Source organism: Temnothorax americanus, unplaced genomic scaffold, assembly GCF_048541705.1.
Source record: "Temnothorax americanus isolate GAGA-0224 unplaced genomic scaffold, ASM4854170v1 Scaffold140, whole genome shotgun sequence".
Classification (NCBI taxonomy): Eukaryota; Metazoa; Arthropoda; class Insecta; order Hymenoptera; family Formicidae; genus Temnothorax; species Temnothorax americanus.
In genome coordinates, this window is record NW_027509276.1 from 1 (window position 1) to 19,388 (window position 19,388).

General features: G+C 36.2%; 2 protein-coding genes across 2 annotated transcripts; both read left to right on the forward strand.

Annotated features, from left to right (window-relative positions):
• The first annotated feature begins 8 nt into the window (after window positions 1–8).
• On the forward strand, window positions 9–16,007 carry LOC143894753 (uncharacterized). Its single transcript, XM_077401376.1, has 10 exons — window positions 9–664; window positions 814–1,066; window positions 1,684–1,737; window positions 1,902–2,008; window positions 2,098–2,133; window positions 2,455–2,662; window positions 15,245–15,394; window positions 15,585–15,704; window positions 15,813–15,887; window positions 15,963–16,007. The coding sequence occupies exons 1-7, from the start codon at window positions 392–394 to the stop codon at window positions 15,286–15,288; spliced, it is 975 nt and encodes a 324-aa protein (XP_077257502.1). The 5' UTR covers window positions 9–391; the 3' UTR covers window positions 15,289–15,394; window positions 15,585–15,704; window positions 15,813–15,887; window positions 15,963–16,007.
• Window positions 15,966–18,135, forward strand: LOC143894752 (uncharacterized). The gene is made up of 4 exons (XM_077401375.1): window positions 15,966–15,985; window positions 16,100–16,325; window positions 17,283–17,442; window positions 17,564–18,135. Exons 1-4 carry the CDS (start codon window positions 15,966–15,968, stop codon window positions 17,716–17,718), a joined length of 561 nt encoding a protein of 186 aa, XP_077257501.1. The 3' UTR covers window positions 17,719–18,135.
• Window positions 18,136–19,388: the final 1,253 nt, after the last annotated feature.

The following is a 19,388-nucleotide window of genomic DNA, read 5'->3' on the forward strand; positions in this document are numbered from 1 at the left end:
TCTGGAAATATCGAGAACGCTCTATCACGTGATAGACATACAGGTGACATGCCTCGACCGCGTGTGTGTGCGTAGCAGGCCTGTCGAAAGTACGGATCGGAGAGTCAGTCTGTCTACCGGCTGCCGGACGATAAGACGGATTAATGTACTCGCAATGTATTTAGAATAAAGTATCTTACAATATTTTTTTCAATCTTGACGAGATTTCTTATAAAAATTATGAGATTTGTAATAAAAATAATTTTATTAATTCTCCATGTACCATTATTAGCGTTGCAATTGCTGTGGCATTAAAATATTCTGTAAGCTTTAATTAAAAATAATGATTTTTGTTTTACAGATGATGAAAATAAACTTTGTAAAACAATAGTAACTGATACTGGTGACTTACATGACTCAAATAAAAAAAATTTTTTCTGCACATATAATAAATAAAAATGTAACTATGAATAAAAACAAAAAAATAAATAAAAATATTAAAAGTTCAAATAGGAAAGAATTAGAAGACAAAGTTAAGAACAGTCAACATATAATGCGTAAAGAAAAGCATCCATCATGTACATATGTACCAAAAAGGAATACATCACCGCATACAATGCAAATATATAATTCCAAACCAAGACTTCAAAACAACACTCCAAATTCTTCCATACATAATCAACAGGTATTATACATTTTATAAGTATTATACATTTTAGACAGGTATTACACATTTTATAAAAATCATTATAAAATACTGAACATTTATTGCTGATACAATTCTGCATAACTATATTATTTTATGAAAAACTTATGAATCCTCATTTTCAACAGATACGCAATGCAGAAGATAATATAGCATCACAAGCAGATTATTCATCACACACATATCCAAATAATGAATTTATTTCAAAAATAAATATTCCTATGGAAGTTTCATCAATGGCATACAATTCATGTGCTACAACGTACAATGCGCAAACTCAAAATTCCCTTTTCAATTCGGATAAAGATAGTAACACACCATCTTCTATAATATACTCTGCAGCATCACGCACATTACTGAATTATCAAAATGTTCCTTTAAGTAATGATGAAATCATAGGGGCGCATGAATCAACACATAACACTTTAAATACTCAGAATACAGTTAAAGATAATTCTACAATATATCCATTGGATGCAGATTCATCATGCACATTTTCAAATGGTGAAGGATTTGCAAATACAAATAACTTCATGAAATCAGCACTATCAGAACACAATTCGAATCAATCAATCTATGATAGAAATACTCAGAAGACATTTATGAACCTAGAAAAAAATATCACCATACCATCTTTAACAAACTCTGGATCATCATGCACACTTTCAAATGGTGAAAGATTTGCAAATACAAATAACGTCATGAAATCAGCACTATCAGAACACAATTCGAATCAATCAATCTATGATAGAAATACTCAGAAGACATGAACCTAGAAAAAAATATCACCATACCATCTTTAACAAACTCTAGATCATCATGCACACTTTCAAATGGTGAAAGATTTGCAAATACAAATAACGTCATAAAATCAGCACTATCAGAACACAATTCGAATCAATCAATCACTAATAGAAATACTCAGAAGATATTTATGAACCCAGAAAAAAATATCACACCAGCTTTAACAAACTCTGAATCATCATCTACACTTTCAGATGATCAACAATGCACTAATGCATCAAGTTTTTCAGGACTTTTTCCATGGACAGGTTTGTCACTACTATTGTTGTATGCATTGTTGTACGCATACACACACACACACATACATACACACATACACACACACACACACATACACACAGCGCGCTCTTATATGTTATGCATAATCCATGTCATTTATAAGATAATGGTACGTAACATTCATTCTATGCAGTAAGAAAAAGAGATATGGAAGTAGTAGAGCGGTTATTAACCATGATGAAAACAGCTTATAGAGAACAAACTAAAATGAACATATTAGGAACTCCAGAAAAATCTGCGGTAATATATCAGACAAAAATATATTATAATTATTTTATAATTAATATCACTCTTGTGCTTACTATTATGATTATTGGTTATTTTTTCAGATATGTAGCATTTATTTTGCAGACGATGATAATAAGGTACAATTATATGGATTAATATGTAATTTTTAAAATTAAAGTTAATTTAAAAATAAATAAATAAAATAAATAAAATAAGAGCCAAACGCAAATGGCAATGCGTAAAGTTTCGTAGAAAATTAATCTTTCTTAAAATTTGTACTTTGTGCACGACCAATTTATTTCGTAGAAAGATTAATTTTCTACGAAACTTTATGCACTACCATCTGTGTTCGGCTCTTATTTACCAAGAGACTTTATTTGTGAATTTCACATTAGAGCCGTAATAATTTCGTTTCAATAAAATAATTAAATGTAATTAAATTTAAGTAAATATTACAGGAAGAACTATCACCAAACTGTGGATTTTATATTCTTAAATCAAAGAAGGCATATATAAAATTAAAATATGATATGCATCACGATTGGAAAGTACTGGTACGAGAAACGCTTCTTGAGGTTTATGGCTTGAGTATTGCCAATTATTCAGCTACTGGTAAAAGAGGTACTCGTCAACCTATCAACCGGCAATTATTCAACGGACTATTTGGTAAATACAATTATATAAAATACAAAATGTATACACGTGTACACACACACACACACACACACACACACACACACACACACACACACACACACACACACACACACACACACCCAACCACACCCACACCCACACACGCACCCACACCCACACCCACACCCACACCCACACCCACACCCACACCCACACCCACACCCACACCCACACCCACACCCACACCCACACCCACACCCACACCCACACCCACACCCACACCCACACCCACACCCACACCCACACCCACACCCACACCCACACCCACACCCACACCCACACCCACACCCACACCCACACCCACACCCACACCCACACCCACACACACACACACACACACACACACACACACACACACACACACACACACACACACACACACATGTGTGTGTGTGTGTATGTATGTATGTGTGTGTGTGTGTGTGTGTGTGTGTGTGTGTGTGTGTGTGTGTGTGTGTGTGTGTGTGTGTGTGTGTGTGTGTGTGTGTGTGTGTGTGTGTGTGTGTATGTATATATATATATATATATATATATATATATATATATATATATATATATATATACATACATATATATATATATATATATATATATATATATATATATATATATATATATATAAAAGAAGATGTCCTGACTGACTGACTGACTCACTCACTCACTCACTCACTCATCAACGCCCAGCCCAAACCCCTGAACCGAATTTTTACCAAAAGTATATGAAATAGGGGTAGAATGTTTCGGGGAGTGCCACTATGTGTATAGTTTTTTGTTACCGATTTTCTGGAAACCGGTTTTTCTAATTTTTCTAATTTTTCGAAAAATAATTGATCAAATCTCAACAAATTATAGATCAAACAAGGGTAGAATTTTCCGAGGAGTACTATGAAGTGTATAATTTTTTGTTACCGATCTTTTTGGAAACCGGTACCGACATTTTTTCAATTTTTCGGGAATTAAGGTAGGCGTCTCGCTACGTGCTAGTCATGTGACTGTTTGTAGGTTTTCACGTTCAGAAATATATTTCAGGCAATTTTTGCTAAGGGAAAAATAATTTTATGAATTATGGTGTAAAATTTCATACGTGCCAAAGTATGTTACTTTTTCCAAATTATGTGATTTTTCTCATTTGACTCCGTTTTGATCAGCTGATCATGCGAGTCGTCGAGAAAGGTTACAAGTGAGGTTACATCTCCTTTTCGATTGAATTTTGACAATTACTGAGAAAGGGTTTCAAAACGCATGACAGGGGTGTCAATTACTATCCAATTCGGCTAAGAAAGACGAGCCTCATAACCTGCAACTACAGTGATTAGCCAGCGGCTTGCCAAGTCTTCCCAACCTTACCTCGACCAAAGAATGTCTGCTCGATTACCGCATTTTCACTAAAATAAACTAAAAAATTAGCAGCGAAATCTCCGGTAAACTATATATTTTATGGTTGCATCGGATTCTTCGAAATCTAATGTACAAAAAGCAATGTTTTTTCTCACTTCATCTAATCGAAAAATGCGAAAAATATGTGATTGAAACCGTGATAGAGCCTTCTTTTTCTGGCCGTCTGTATGAAGTAATGCAAAATTTGTGATTTTCGAGATCGATTTTCTAGAGTAAATAGTCGGTAAGGAGCCACAGAAAAAATCGACTGCAAAGCTGATCATATAATTTGATATAAAATCCAAAATCGAGATTTTAAGAAATATAATAAAGAATAATAGAGAATAAATATAGAGAATTTTAAGAAATATACAAATGTCTATTTGTCACTATACTGTTCCGCTATTCCGCGCAAATTGTGCTCCATATGTAATAGAAGAAACAAACTCGCGGAACACGAATGCATCAAAATCCGTTGTCAACGCGGATACAGTATACTCCAACAAATTTCGGAGCTGTCTAATCACATTGAAAAAGAAAGCTTTTACATACTTCGATTACTTTATTATTTTATAAAAGTGGCAGTATAATATTATAAATCCAAACATCATGTCGATGGTTATTATGAAGTATCTTATGCAAGCCAGGGTATGTATGTACATTACATTACATACATACACGATAATAGCGGATTCCGCTTTTTCGTTCAAACGTGCGGAGTGCGGGACTCAATTCGCGGAAACGCGGAATCTAGTTACTATTCTGTTCCGCGTTTCCGCGTTTCCGCGCTCAAACTTTACGTGCAATGGCCTTTTTAAGGCTGATTTATAGAGGCCGTAACCGTTGATTTAAGCCGTAATCTTTAAGAAATTGACCAATCACAGTCGAATGAGAAAAGAATAATCGACTGTGATTGGTCAATTTCTTAAAGATTACGGCTTAAATCAACGGTTACGGCCTTTATAAATCAGCCTTTACATTACTTGTGACGGGATCAAAATGGGATGTTTTGATTGGTTAAAGGTGAAATTTCATGGGCAGTGAAAAGTAGCAGCAGATCGTACTGATTGGCTACAAAATAGAGAAGTTCTAGGAACTGGAGAACTTCTCTATTTTATAGCCAATCAGTACAATCTGCTGCTGCTTTTCACTGCCCATGAAATTTCACCTTCACTCGAGTGAGCTCCGGTAACTTAGCCGGTCAACTTCGACTTTATTAATTTTTTTTTGTTTAATTGTTTGTTGGTTGTTTGTTGGTGATTGTTGGCATAATTACAACGTTTGTTGGTTCTTAATTTTTTTGTAAATTAAAAAAGAAAAATTAACGTTAAGTTAGCCGGAAAAATCTCATTTTTAATTAAAAAACGGCCTAATCGATGCGTAATCGTTTGCTGATAATTGTTGGTCTAATTTTAGCGTTTGTTGGTTTATTATTAGTCTTAAAAACGATAAATTATCTCGGTAATCGACACTGAACATGCTCTGCGGCCACATGCGCATGCTCAGTGGCCGCACGCGCATGCAAAAGTGTGCGAATTCGAAACGTATTTATACTTATATAATGCATATCACTTATTGTTAGCTTTCAATGATGAATATATCTTATATGATATATCAAAGTACATACGTGGGCGGGAGGGCTTTGGGTAAATATCCCGTTTAGGGGACCCATTTCCAATGACCTTGAATTTGACATATATTGTCAAGGACACCCTCCCGAGTAACATGCAAGTGATTTTAGTCGGGGGTCGCTTTTTATTAAAAAGTTATAAACAAAAGAAGTTTGGAAAATATAGCAGCTATTTTGAGTTTTAAAAGGTATAAATGACTAATAAATATGTCGAAATAGTTCACGCATACACTTTCCACGCGAACCTAGGTTCACCCCTACCCCCGTTTTTGTAGATTAGTGACGCGCTTTAAACAGTTAAATACTTTTAAAGCGCGTCATCTAACCTATGTAGGTAGTATTTAACTGTTTAAAGCCCGACTAAAATCACTTGCATGTTACTCGGGAGGGTGTCCTTGACAATATGTGTATATGTCAAATTCAAGGTCATCGGAAGTGGGTCCTTTAAACGAGATATTTACCCAAAGCCCTCCCGCCCACGTATGTACTTTGATATATTGTATAAGATATATTCATCATTAAAAGCTAACAATAAGTGATATGCATTATATAAGTATACATACGTTTCAAATTCGCGCACTTTTGCATGCGCGTGCGGCCACTGAGCATGCGCATGTGGTCGCAGAGCATGTTCAGTGTTGATTACCGAGATAATTTTTCGTTTTTAAGACTAATAATAAACCAACAAACGCTAAAATTAGACCAACAATCATCAGCAAACGATTACGCATCGATTAGGCCGTTTTTTAATTAAAAATGAGTTTTTTCCGGCTAACTTAACGTTAATTTTTTTTTTTTAAGTTATAAAAAAATTAAGAACCAACAAACGTTGTAATTAGGCCAACAATCACTAACAAACGACCAACAAACAATTAAAAAAAAAAAATTAATAAAGTCGAAGTTGACCGGCTAAGTTACCGGAGCTAACATCGGACGTGATCGGACGCAATGTGAATCCTCCATAACCTAAATCGCGTCCATGGCGTCCTTCACCTTCACCCGAGGAAAGCGAAAAAAACTCCCCATGGCGTCCAGGGCCGCTCTCAGATTTCCTTCTAGTTCTACCGAAAATCGAAACAGCGATCGTGAGTACCGCTCTCAGGGGACTTCCGGTTTCGCCATCGTGGCGTGCGCACGGTGGCGAGTTATCTTCCACTTAAAATTGTGAGTGATTTTAATTTGCGGATAGTTGAGTCATTTTTTGAGCGCCCTGTGTGAGCACAGGCGCGTCCGCTGTCTGCCGGGAGTCTTTTTGTGTGGGGCTACTGTTCGGTACATTGCGTGTGAGGAATATTTCTTAACGAAGAGGGGCGTTAACCTCTTTCGGCCGACATGTCGGCTGGGGGCAACCCCCCGTCCCCCGTTTCGCCTACTTTTGAAGATGCAAGAGAAGATTTTCAAGATTTTATATCGCAACCAAAGAATTATCAGGGTGAAATGACGGATAATATGGAGTTTGAAGATGAATCAAGAAAGCGTCCCCTTCCCTCTTCCACTGAAGAGGAGGAGGCTGCAGGATCCATGGTGAATAATAAGAGCAGTAAGAAGAGACAAGTCGTCTTGAGTACTATGTCTTCCACCGCGAAGAAATCAAGTAAACAAACCCCGACGTCTACGAGTAAGTCAAATACGAAAAGAGAGGTTATCCCACCAATTAAGAATCAGGACAGCAAGTCCGGGTCAACTGAGTCGACTACTTTATATGGAGCTTACACAAAAGCCCCCTTTATAGTTTTGTTCCGCATTCCTTCGACAAAGGATCAACCCAGGAAACGTTTCTCAATGATTACAATGGCTAAAAAACTCAGGTCAGCAAACGTAAAATATGATAGCGTTGCGCCTTCTTCATTCAACACGTGGAGGGTTACATTTCCGTCAAAGGCCGCGGCTAATATGGCTCTGAGGAACAAGTTCATAAGGGATAAAGGATTTATAACATACATTCCGAAATACAAATTAACTCGTCAATTTGTTATAAGAAGCATTCCTCTCGACATATCCTTGACTGAGCTAAAGACTGTAATCGAGGAAGAGAATCAGGATATCCTAATCTCGGACCTCTTCAGGCTGAAGAGGAGGGATCGCACCACTGGTATTTGGTCGGACTCGGAGGCGGTCTGTGTCCAGAAATTGGGCGAAGAATTACCGGACCATGTAAAGATTTATAAAACAATTGCTCATACATCACCGTTTCAAAGGTCGGTACGACTCTGTTTCAACTGCGGCCTATTTGGTCATCTATCTAAATTTTGCGAAAGGAATCCCAGATGTCTGCAATGTGGCAGTGAGAACCATGTTAGCTCCAAGGAGAAACCTTGCTCCGAACCAAAGAAATGTATCAACTGCGAGGAAGAACACGCTACTAGTGATAGAAAATGCCTTAAATATATAAAGAACCTCGAGATTGCAAGAGTTATGGCCGTTGATAATCTTCCCTTTATGGAGGCAAGGGCCTTAGTTCAGAAAAGGGAAAATAAAAATTGCCCGTTATATGAGGATCGGCGTCCGCCAGCGTTTTCTTCAAGAAACTTCCCTCTTCTTCCGTCGAGGGGTGGCACGTCTGCGTCTAACTTTGCGACAAGTCTACAATCCAGTTCGAGAGGAAGAACATTTGCTGCTAGCCTTGAGAAGGTGGCTCCGGAGATCTCATCCAAACTCTTGGAAATAATGGAAAAGGCGTCTACCATGAAGCAACTGGACCAACTGGTGACTAGATTAGAGAGAACCATGAAGCTCCACGAGGAGAATATAAAAGAATAGAGTTTTGCCAAAAGTTTTTTTTTCTTTTTACATTTTTACGCGTTAACGCTCTCTGGTTTTATTTTAACTACAGAATCTTTAATAGCTTAGTAGCTTAACCTGTTTGCTTTGCCTTAGAGCTTTGCATTTTTTTCTTAATTTTTAAAAACTTCTTCATTTTTATATTTTTACTGTATAGGTAAATCTTCTTCTTTTACATTTTTTTACTTTTTCTTAACTTACTCTTTCTGGTTTTTTCTTATTCCATATTTTGAAATGGATAAATTTAGGTTGATACATTGGAATGCACATTCCTTATTACAGCGTTTTCAAGAATTGGAAAGGCAGAGTACATTATTCGATTGCGCTGCAATTTCGGAAACATGGCTTAAACCACAATTTAATTTCATGTTGAGAGGGTTCGATACGATAAGACGGGATAGGGTTATGAGTAGAGGCGGAGGGGTGGCTATTCTGGTTAGTCATGCCCTTAAATACAGAGAGATTTCTGTGCTGGAGGATTGCGCAGGTAGAATAGAAGCATGTGCAATTGAAGTTTTTTTGTCCGATTTTAATCTTATTATTATATCTTGCTATAGACCCCCTCAGAGTGGTCAAATTTCTGAAAACGAGTGGGTAAGATTTTTCACTCAATTTGATAACAATAATGGTCGTAGTAGATGTATGTTCGTAGGTGATTTCAACTCTCACAGCCCGGTGTGGGGGTCTTCTTTCCTCTGTCAATCGGGTAGGCCACTGTCGTCTGCGATTGAGGATACTGAACTCGTCCTAGTAAGTGACGGTGCCCCGTCCTTCTTGGGCAACGCTTCGTGCGGCCCTTCAACCATTGATTTGGCGTTCTGTCATGCTTCCATTGCTCCTAGACTGAGATGTCAGACTTTAGATGACGCCTGGGGATCGGATCATTATCCGGTTTTGATTACGTCATCAATGAACAGAGGCCCCTCCTCTTTTCCACGTAAGCGAACCAAATTATACAATAAACACACAGATTGGAATCAGTTTAGCTTTATTATGGACAAAAATCTTAGAATCTTGATGTCGTCGGATCTGCTTAGCCCCTCGGTCTTGTATTCTTCGTTCTTGGCAATTGTGGAGGGGGCAGTGGGGGAGGCTACCCCGGGGAATCCTCGGAGCCCCCCTCCCTCTCCTCCTCGTCCTCCGTGTATTTGGTGGAACGAGGAATGCGATGCATGGATAGCGGAAAGAAAGTTAAAATTACAGATTTTCATGGAAACGGGTAGAGCTGTAGATTATGAGGCCTATAGATATCAGTGTGAGGTAACAAGAAAAGGGTTGAGGAGGATTAAACTTGAGGCTTTTAGGGGTTTTGCAGAATCCCTCAAAAGAGATAAAAACCCAAAGGTGGTTTGTGAAACCATGAAGAAGTTTGATTCGAGATGGAATAGGACGGAGACAGGTAGAGCAGTTCCTGTAGAGAAAATCGACAATGTCCGTAATCAAATTGAAGAACTCTTCCCCCCGTGGGCTCCCACTCCGCGACCAGACGAATCCTTGAGTTCTCCGGGAACGGATCCTTTCCTGGACTTGCCCTTTTTGCCTGAGAAACTTGATTGGGCTTTGGAATCGGTAAATTTAGGGTCTAGCCCTGGACTGGATGGAATCGATTATAGAATTATTAAGAAATTTTCCCCCGTTGGGCAAGGCTTTTCTTTTAAAAATTTACAATCTCCTTTACAAGGAGGGCAGTTTTCCGGAGGAATGGAGAGATTACTTGGTTTTCTTTATTCCAAAACAAGGAACCAATGTTAAATTTCGACCTATATCACTCTCATCGTGTTTATGTAAAGTCATGGAAAGATTAGTGACGAATAGACTTCTTTGGTGGTTGGAAATGAATAAACTTATCCCGGATTCGCAGTATGAGTTTAGAAGACAGAGAAGCTGTCTTGACAACTTAACAATTTATACACGGACATTTTGATAGGATTTGAAGAGAAAAGGGCTACTCCAGCTGCGTTTTTAGATGTGAAGTCAGCTTATAACTCCGTCCTCCCGGATATTCTCATTGATAAGTTGGCTACTCTGGGTCTCCCCCCGCAGAGCAAAACATTTATTTATAATCTGATCTCTTTTAGAAGGGTTTCATGTAGCTTTCATGAGTTGGATGAAAAAAGGTTCGCTTATCGGGGTCTTCCGCAGGGTAGTGTAATGAGCCCGATACTGTACACAATATATGTTACTGAAATAGATAATATGAGTCACGGTGATGTGCATATGCTTCAGTACGCAGATGATATTTGTCTTTATTCAACCTCCCCGTCGCTGGCTATTGGAATAAAGAATTTAGAACAGGCCATTAAATATATTGAGAAGAAATTAAAGGGAATTGGATTGGTATTATCTCCACTAAAGACACAGTTTTGTATCTTTAATAAGACTAGAATGAAAATGAGCACCCCTTTGAACGTTTCTGGTACTTTAATTCACCCATCTGATGTGGTACTTTTCTAGGAGTCTCCTTTCATAAAAATCTAAATTGGAAGTTTCATATGCTGAAGCTAGAAAAGAGATGTGCAAACTCAATCAGAACTCTTAAATGTTTAGGTAGGAAGTGGTGGGGCTCTGACCCATACGTCCTTAGGAAGGTTTATAGGGCGTTAATCCGTTCAAGACTTGAATATGCAGGTTTCCTTATGAGTTCTGTCTCCAGGGACCTGTCTACGAAGGTGGACAAAATCCAGATGAGAGCAATTAGATTGGTTATGGGTTACAGATGTTCAACTCCCCTTAATGTTATGCTTGCAGAACTTCGTGAACCCTCCCTTTATTTTAGATTCAAATACCTGGCATTGGGTTTTCTCTTTAGAGTTTGGTCCAGTGTATCACATCCCCTGAAGGACAGATTAATACACTTAAACAACAGCAGACTTATCGAGCATGGTAAACGCATGAGTGACCCCTTCTTGGAGGCTCTTTCCTCTTTTAAAGAATATATGGAATATATCCCTCAGAGGGAAACATCCGATTTGCTATCCTGAGAACTTTGAAGCTCTGTTCGCCCACATAGAGGTAGACAGGGTCTCTGGTGATCTAATTAAAAAGGATTCGTTCCCATGGCTAAATTTAATGAGATTTTGGTCAGGTCTGCTCTCTAATCAAGCTATTTTCACGGATGGATCTACTAACATGAGGGAGGTAAATTCCTCTGGCTTTTCGGTCGTTTTGCAGGTCCGGTGAGGTATTATTCAGCGCATCCTCCTTTGGTTTCCTTTCCTCCTGTACTGGTGGAATCAATGGCTATTCTAAAAGCCCTTCAGATTTGTGAGGAACATGAATGGTCTGAGGCTTTTATTTTCTCGGACTCACTATCTAACTTACTGGCTATCTCTTATCTTGCTTTAAGCCTTCCCAGACCTCTTTCTTGATCTTAGAAATAAGAAACCTTTTGGTTAAATTTGTAAAAAGGAACTGGAATATTAATCTTGTTTGGATCCATCGCATGTGGCATTAGGGGGAATGAACTTGCAGATGGGGGCCGCTAAGTCAGCCTGTAATGGCCCAAAATGGAGATTTCAAAGAAATTCCTCATAAAGAGTTAAAGCGCTTATGGAAAAATGAAATTAACAAAGAATCAATAGGAATGGTGTTTTGAGGAAAGGATCTTCAGAGGGTCTAGGTTCTTCTCATTCTTCTATGATCAGAATAACGTTGACTTTAAAAAAGGCATGGTTTGATGAACTTATCATTAAGAGAAGGGCATTTACTTCTATTAACCGCTTGAGATGTGGACACTCGTCCCTGCAATGATAGTCTGTTTAGATTCCTCTAGTGGATTCTGCCCCGGACTGTCCATACTGTGGAGAGTTGGAGACTCCAGAACACGTTTTCCTGGACTTGCTGTAAATATGATGATCAGCGTGAAACCCTGATAAAAGGCTTTATCTGGACTATTCGGTTATGGCCCCTACTCGTTGGAGTTTTTACTTCAACTCCCTTCACCGAGAGTGGCATTCATTTTGGAAAAGTTTATATGTTCATTGCCGATCTTATATGATTAAAGACTCTCTTATTAGAAGTTAATAGATAATTATATCTAAAGATGATTGAAGGATTTGTACGAATAGATGCAATCGAGGTGTGCTCTGTCTTAACTTTGAGACAATTTTATCTTGTTGTTTAAATTAGTTAACGCCCCAACTGAGTACCACTGTTATCTGAGCGTAATTTTACGAGAATTGTAAAGCCTAAGTCTTAAGGTTTAATTTAATTTTAATTTTAATTTCAAATTTAAAGTGCAACATGATAGGAAATTTCTTATTTAGTTATTATTTGTTGTGCGATTCTTAATTTTTCACATAAAGATTCGAATGGCGTGTCGAATTATAAAATTTATATGTTTTAGGTTTGGTTTTTAAGGAGGATTTTTCCAAAAATGGAGGGCTTTGCGGCGGGCCGCGGGGTTAATAAGGACAATCCCTTCGAGAAGCTATTGAATAGACCGGGGAGCTTTTTTAAATAAAATGTGATTAGGATTGGAGCCTATTTTGAGGGGTGGTGTTTATACGACCTTAAGATAAGTACCCAACACAATCTGTTTGGGTTCAACCCATGTAAACAGACCTATGGGCTCTCCCATGGTATTTTTATATTTCAATAAAAAAAAAAAAAAAAAAAAAAGTACCGCTTCAGGCTTTTCCTTCTCTCTGGTACGGGTTGTGGATAGGGTTAAGGTATTATTATAATATGGGATTTTTGGTTTAAAAATATTTTTTTTGTTTATTTTGGTTGTATTTTCAAGCAGAAACATCATTTTGCCTAAGGGGGTTTCCGTTATCAAAAGGACAAAAAAAAAAAACCCCCCACACAACACCCCCACCAAACACACACACACACCAAAAACAAAACACACACACCACAAAAACAAACACACAAACACAAAAACACACCCCCCCCCACCCCCAAAACACCCACACACAACCAAACCCCCCACACACAACACACACAAACACACACAAACCACACCAAACACCAAAACACACCCAACCCACAACACCACACACACCCACCCCCCACACACACAAAACACACCACACAAAAAACACACAAAACACCCCCCACAACCCCACAACAAAAAACACAAACACCCACAAAACACCCACACAACCTAAAACACACCACACACCCCCCACAAAAAAAAAACACCCCACCACACCACCAAAACACACAAACCCCCAACACCCCCACACACACAAACCCCCAAAACCCACACACAAAAACACACCCCAAAACAAAAACCACACACCACACCACCCAAAAACACACCCAAAACACAAACACACCCACAAAAACCCCCACAAAACCCCAAAAAACCCCCCACCCACACACACAAAAACCCACAAACAAAAAACCCACACACCACACACCAAAAAAAAACCCCACACACACACACACAACCCCACACCACCCCCCACAAACCCACACCAACACCACAAACCCCCAAAACACACACACAAAAACACACACCACACCACAAAACACACACACACAAACCCCCCCCCCACACAAAAAAAACCCCAAAAAACACCCACACACAAAAAACCCAAACCCACCCCCACACCCCAAACACCACACAACCACACACACACACACACAAAACAAACACACAAAAAAACACAAACAACACAAAACACCCCCACAAAACACACACAAAAACAAACCACAAAAACACACAAACACCAAACCACACCCCACCCCACACAACCACCCCAAACAAACACCACCACAACACACACACCCCCACAAACCACACACACCCCACACACACACACACACAAAAACACACCCAAACCCCACACAACCACACACACACACCCCCAAAAAACACCCACACACACAAACACCCCAAACACACACACACACACCCCAAAAAAACCACACCACAAACACCACACACACCCCACCCCACCACACAAAACACACACCACACAAAAACACACACACCCAACACACACCCCACAAAAAACACACACCCCACACACACACACACACACACCACCCACACACACCCCCACACACACCACAACACACACCCCCCCACACCCAACACACCACAACACACCACACACACACACACCCAAAACCCCCCAAACACACCCCCCAAACCCCCCCAAAAACCCCAACCCCCACCCACACACACACACACCACACACCACACACACACACCACACACAACAAAATACAGGTTGCTGAAAATTATAGACAATACCGTCTATGCGTTGAGTAAACTGAAAAATGATTTAGTGTCATTTTGCTTTTTTTTGTAGATTAAGGTATTAAACAATTAAAAATAATCACAAAAGGGAAAGAAAAAAAGTCAGAGCCTAACGAAAGGAGCTTTCTACAGCTATAAGAAAGGGTATCTTGCTTTTTAGTTCACTAGTAACGGAAATTTCAATTTCTGAAACGGCATTGACCCAACAAAACGCTGGAAAAGCGCTCTTGCTTTGCTGACTTGACCTGACCCACCTTCCAGGATCTAAAAAGCAAACTTTTTTTTAAACAAGCTGGAAGTATTTTGATAACATGTCAAATCCCTATCGGGTGTTGTACCTTATTAACAATTGTTTTATTAATTTGGTAATTATCAAATTGGGGAAAAAAATAGTACTCTTCTCCACTCATTTCAACTTTATCTACGTACCACGCGCAGAAAAATTTCCAAAAATTTTATCGTGGGGTATAAATAACCCTTACATCAAAAACGCCTGGTACAATCTGGCCCTTTTTACAAAACTTATATGATACTTTTTTCTTCATTATAGCATCTCTTGAATCGGCTCGAAAAAGTGCAGTTAATTTTAAATAATATGACAACCGATGAAGAGCGATTAGGCCAAAGAAAAAGACAACATATTGTATACAGTGATAGCGAGGAAGAACGCATAATTGCCAATGTAGAAAACATATTAAAAGTAATGTATCACAAACATACAGTGTGCTACATTTATTTTATGTTATAATACGCATAATTTTTGCTGCTTTTTTTTAAATGTTTATAATGAAATCTGTAGAAGGATCCTTCTATCTTTTGATTTCGATAAAATGTGATATATTTGTAAAGAAATTAAAATATTAGAATTATAATCGTTGTTTTTTGTACAGGAAAACAGATTAATGTGAGTAGTGTTACTACAGTACCATCGTGTCCTTCAAACGTTCAAATAAAGAATAAATATGTCAATGTACCACAAGTTGCAACATTCAACGATGCAAGTGGAAATAGTGCGTACGAAATTTTGCAAAACGGTATTATAATTTAAATATTATGAAAAATAGAGTAATTATTATAATATATAGGAATATTAAATTTAGTCATTAATGCATTTACAGAAAATAACCCAGTCCCATCTACATTTAACGAGAGGCTACATTCTGAAATAAGTAATATGCCTATAATAGTAGAAGGTATACATATACATTGTTAAAATCAACAGATATTATTTGTAACATACAGCATATTAACTTCATAAAATTTTTTAGGATATGAGCAACTTACCGAAACCGTACAGGCTAGTAATATAAAAGGTAAATTATCCTTTTTCATATTATTAACACTTTGTACACACAAGATATCCGATCAGTTTTTCGTACATCAAATTGTTGAATTTGTATTGTAGAAAGTTGGACCAAATATTACGGATGCAGGCAGCTACAAATATTTCATTGAGAAATATTAACCAACGATTATATAAAATAGAAGATGCCATTAAACACAAAAGCACAAAAAGCCCTGTTGAAATTAATGACGATCTCATCGTACCGTTTTTGCCACTTAAAACAATAGAAGAGATAAAACAATTTGAATGCTTACTGAGAACATCAAATGAGCCAGTAACACAATTTGTAAGTTTTACATTTCTTTACTATCCTTACAATTGTATTTTATTTTAAGGCTCCTGGTCCCTAAGCCGAGAACTCTGCGTTGACGGTGGTGACGTACCGTCGCGGCAGAAATAAACTCTCACCAATGGAGAATTCTGTCCTTTGTGACATGTTGACAACCTATTTTGCGTTGCGTTATATTTTTTTTATTTGCTCTGTACTTGTGCTATAACGTTTAACGTATTCGTGAAACTCGTGAAATTTAACGTATGATAAGATTTGCAAGAAATACATATGCGGAAGGAACATTCTCTACTCCTTTCGAGTCGTCAAATGGCTTGTTTTTCCGTATTTTTAGGCTTTGTTTATGGCTGTTTGTTTATTGTCGAGAGAAAAGGATAGTATCCGTTAAATTTTAGAAGTGTGCTGAAACGATCTATAGTGATTTTTTATTGAAATGTCTTTTATTTCGGAAAATACCTTAACATAAAATAGGGTAATTTCTCGCCTCGATAGCAAGAAATTAAATATGGCCGCGGTGACTTCCCAGGAGCACCCAGGAGCCTTAATATAAAAACACTTCATTAAAATGTTTTGCATAACATGTTTGTTGCTAACTACAGAGTAAACATTGCACAATAAAATTGACATATTCACTACTTAATAACTGTATATTTTATGATTATATTTCTACAAGAAGTTAAAAAAATTAGCTTAAGCTCAATGGAATTATTTTTTATTTTCTTTGGATTTCTTTTTTCTGATGTACGTTATTAATCAAGAGTTCCGCGGTGAGGAAACCCAGGAGATTTAACTATGTGTAAAAGTTTTGTGGATGAAAAACATGCCTATAATTGTTTGAATAAAAATATCTTCACTAACTTTATCATATTCTCTTATAATATTATACTGTTATCTATCAGTAATTCATTGAAGTAAATGTAAAATATATTTCTTAATTTTTTCTTTTCTTTACAGAAACAGTTTGTATCAAAAACTGGTGGCAATAATGCCAAAGATCACATATACAAATGTTTAAAAAAATTAATAACAAATGAGTGTGCCATGAAATGTTCATGGAAAGACTTACGTAATAACTTTAAAATATCCAACTTATATTCTATCAAAATTATGAAAAGTAAGTTATGGACGTATATGTATGTGTCTATATGTATGTGTCTATATGTATGTGTGTCGCTGAATTTACCAATTTTTTATTATAATGCTTCTATTAGTTTTATATGATTTTCTTTTTCTAGAAGAGATAACATCGCACTACACATGTACAGAATCTGATTTCGACAACACTACGGCAGAATGGTTACGCTTTGCAAATCAAAGGAACAAAAGAGAAAATCAAGCTAAAGAAAATAATGCAAAATGTAACGAATGTAATGAAGATAACGAATATTAAATATATGTATAATATAATATTTATCAAGGTAAAGTTAAGTTCAAAGATTTGTTTTTGTGAAATTTTGAACTTTTGAGACTTCTGATGACGCTAAAGCAATTATGACTACAGAATCTATAAAATGTGAAGATACTGAATTTATAAGAAATTGTACTGCAAATTACAATGCAGAAAACACAAGAAAGGGAGGAACATAGGAAAAAGAAAGTAGATAAAAGAAATCAACTACCACACCAAAAAGAGATGCAAAAATTAATGCGGAATAAACATTTATAGGGACAGATAATTGTTTAAAAGTATTTTGAATTGATTAAAAGTAAGAAATTATTTACTTTTCTGGTATTTCCACGATATATACGTAAATTATATATGTATATACATACATATATATATATAAATATATAAAGTTATTATTTTTATTACTGTAATTAAATCAAAGACCTGTTATTCCTAGATGTTGCGTTTCCCAGATAACACACGTCTTAAAGAAATCATAAAAATATTTAAAAGATGTTGCGATAAAACATCTTCCCAAAATCTTCACATCTTCAATATCACTATTTTATAACAACATAATAATTATATAACAATTCCATAACATTTTTTTTACAATTACAATTGCTTTTTTATTACAAAAACTTATAATAGAAATGTAATTTATAGAGAAAAGAATACTTTTTTCAAAATTATTACGTAAAAAATGGATATAATTTCTTGTTAAAAATATATCTTATTATATATATAGTTTATTAACTTTAGCATAACAGCCAGAAAGTGGACTTGGTTTACAATCATTTCCCTATTCATTCACACACACACTCCTCCTCATGCTCCTACATAACCTATTAAAATTTACAACTTTACAAAATTAAAATACATCTTATTATATTCTTAATTATCTCATGTAATTATTTTTACAATACACACAATTGTTTAAAATATGCGCAGTAGAATTAAACGTATTTTTAGAATATTTTGTGACAAAACAAATTTCTCTTTTAATCTCATCTTGCATGATATATAAACATAACAAAAAATCTTTTAAATCTTTTGAAATACATTTGTATAGAAATCCGCAATCTATTAATTATTTTTATATTGAAAAGTATATTAATGTATATGAAATAAAACCATATAAAAATACAATATATTCATTTATTAAACTTGTTAAACAAATATATATATATATATATATATATATATATATATCAGGATGTGTCATTTTGGAGCTACTTTTTTTTTCATTTCACGAATAGCATATAAACTTGCAGGAAGGTAAAATAAGATACCTGTTAAAGTTTTAGCCCTTAATATTAATATTAACAAGTCGCTCATCGCGATTTTTTATTTTTCATTTAGTAAGATAGAAAAAATGTTATAACTATCTAACAAACAGTAATACAGCATTGCTCCACAAGAGATTTTGTAGTAAATTTACCGATCTACAAAAAAGATGTCTTATCATTTTTTCATAAATTCAACCGTTCAAAAGATATTCAAAATTAAAATTTGACAAATTTTATAAAACTTGTTTTTGCTTCTTATGAATTTTGTATCATATTGACTATCAAAAATTATGAAATAATCAATACATATTTTTGTAGAAAATTTAACGATCTACAAAAAAAGTCTCTTATATTTTTTTCATAAATATAACCATTTAGACGATA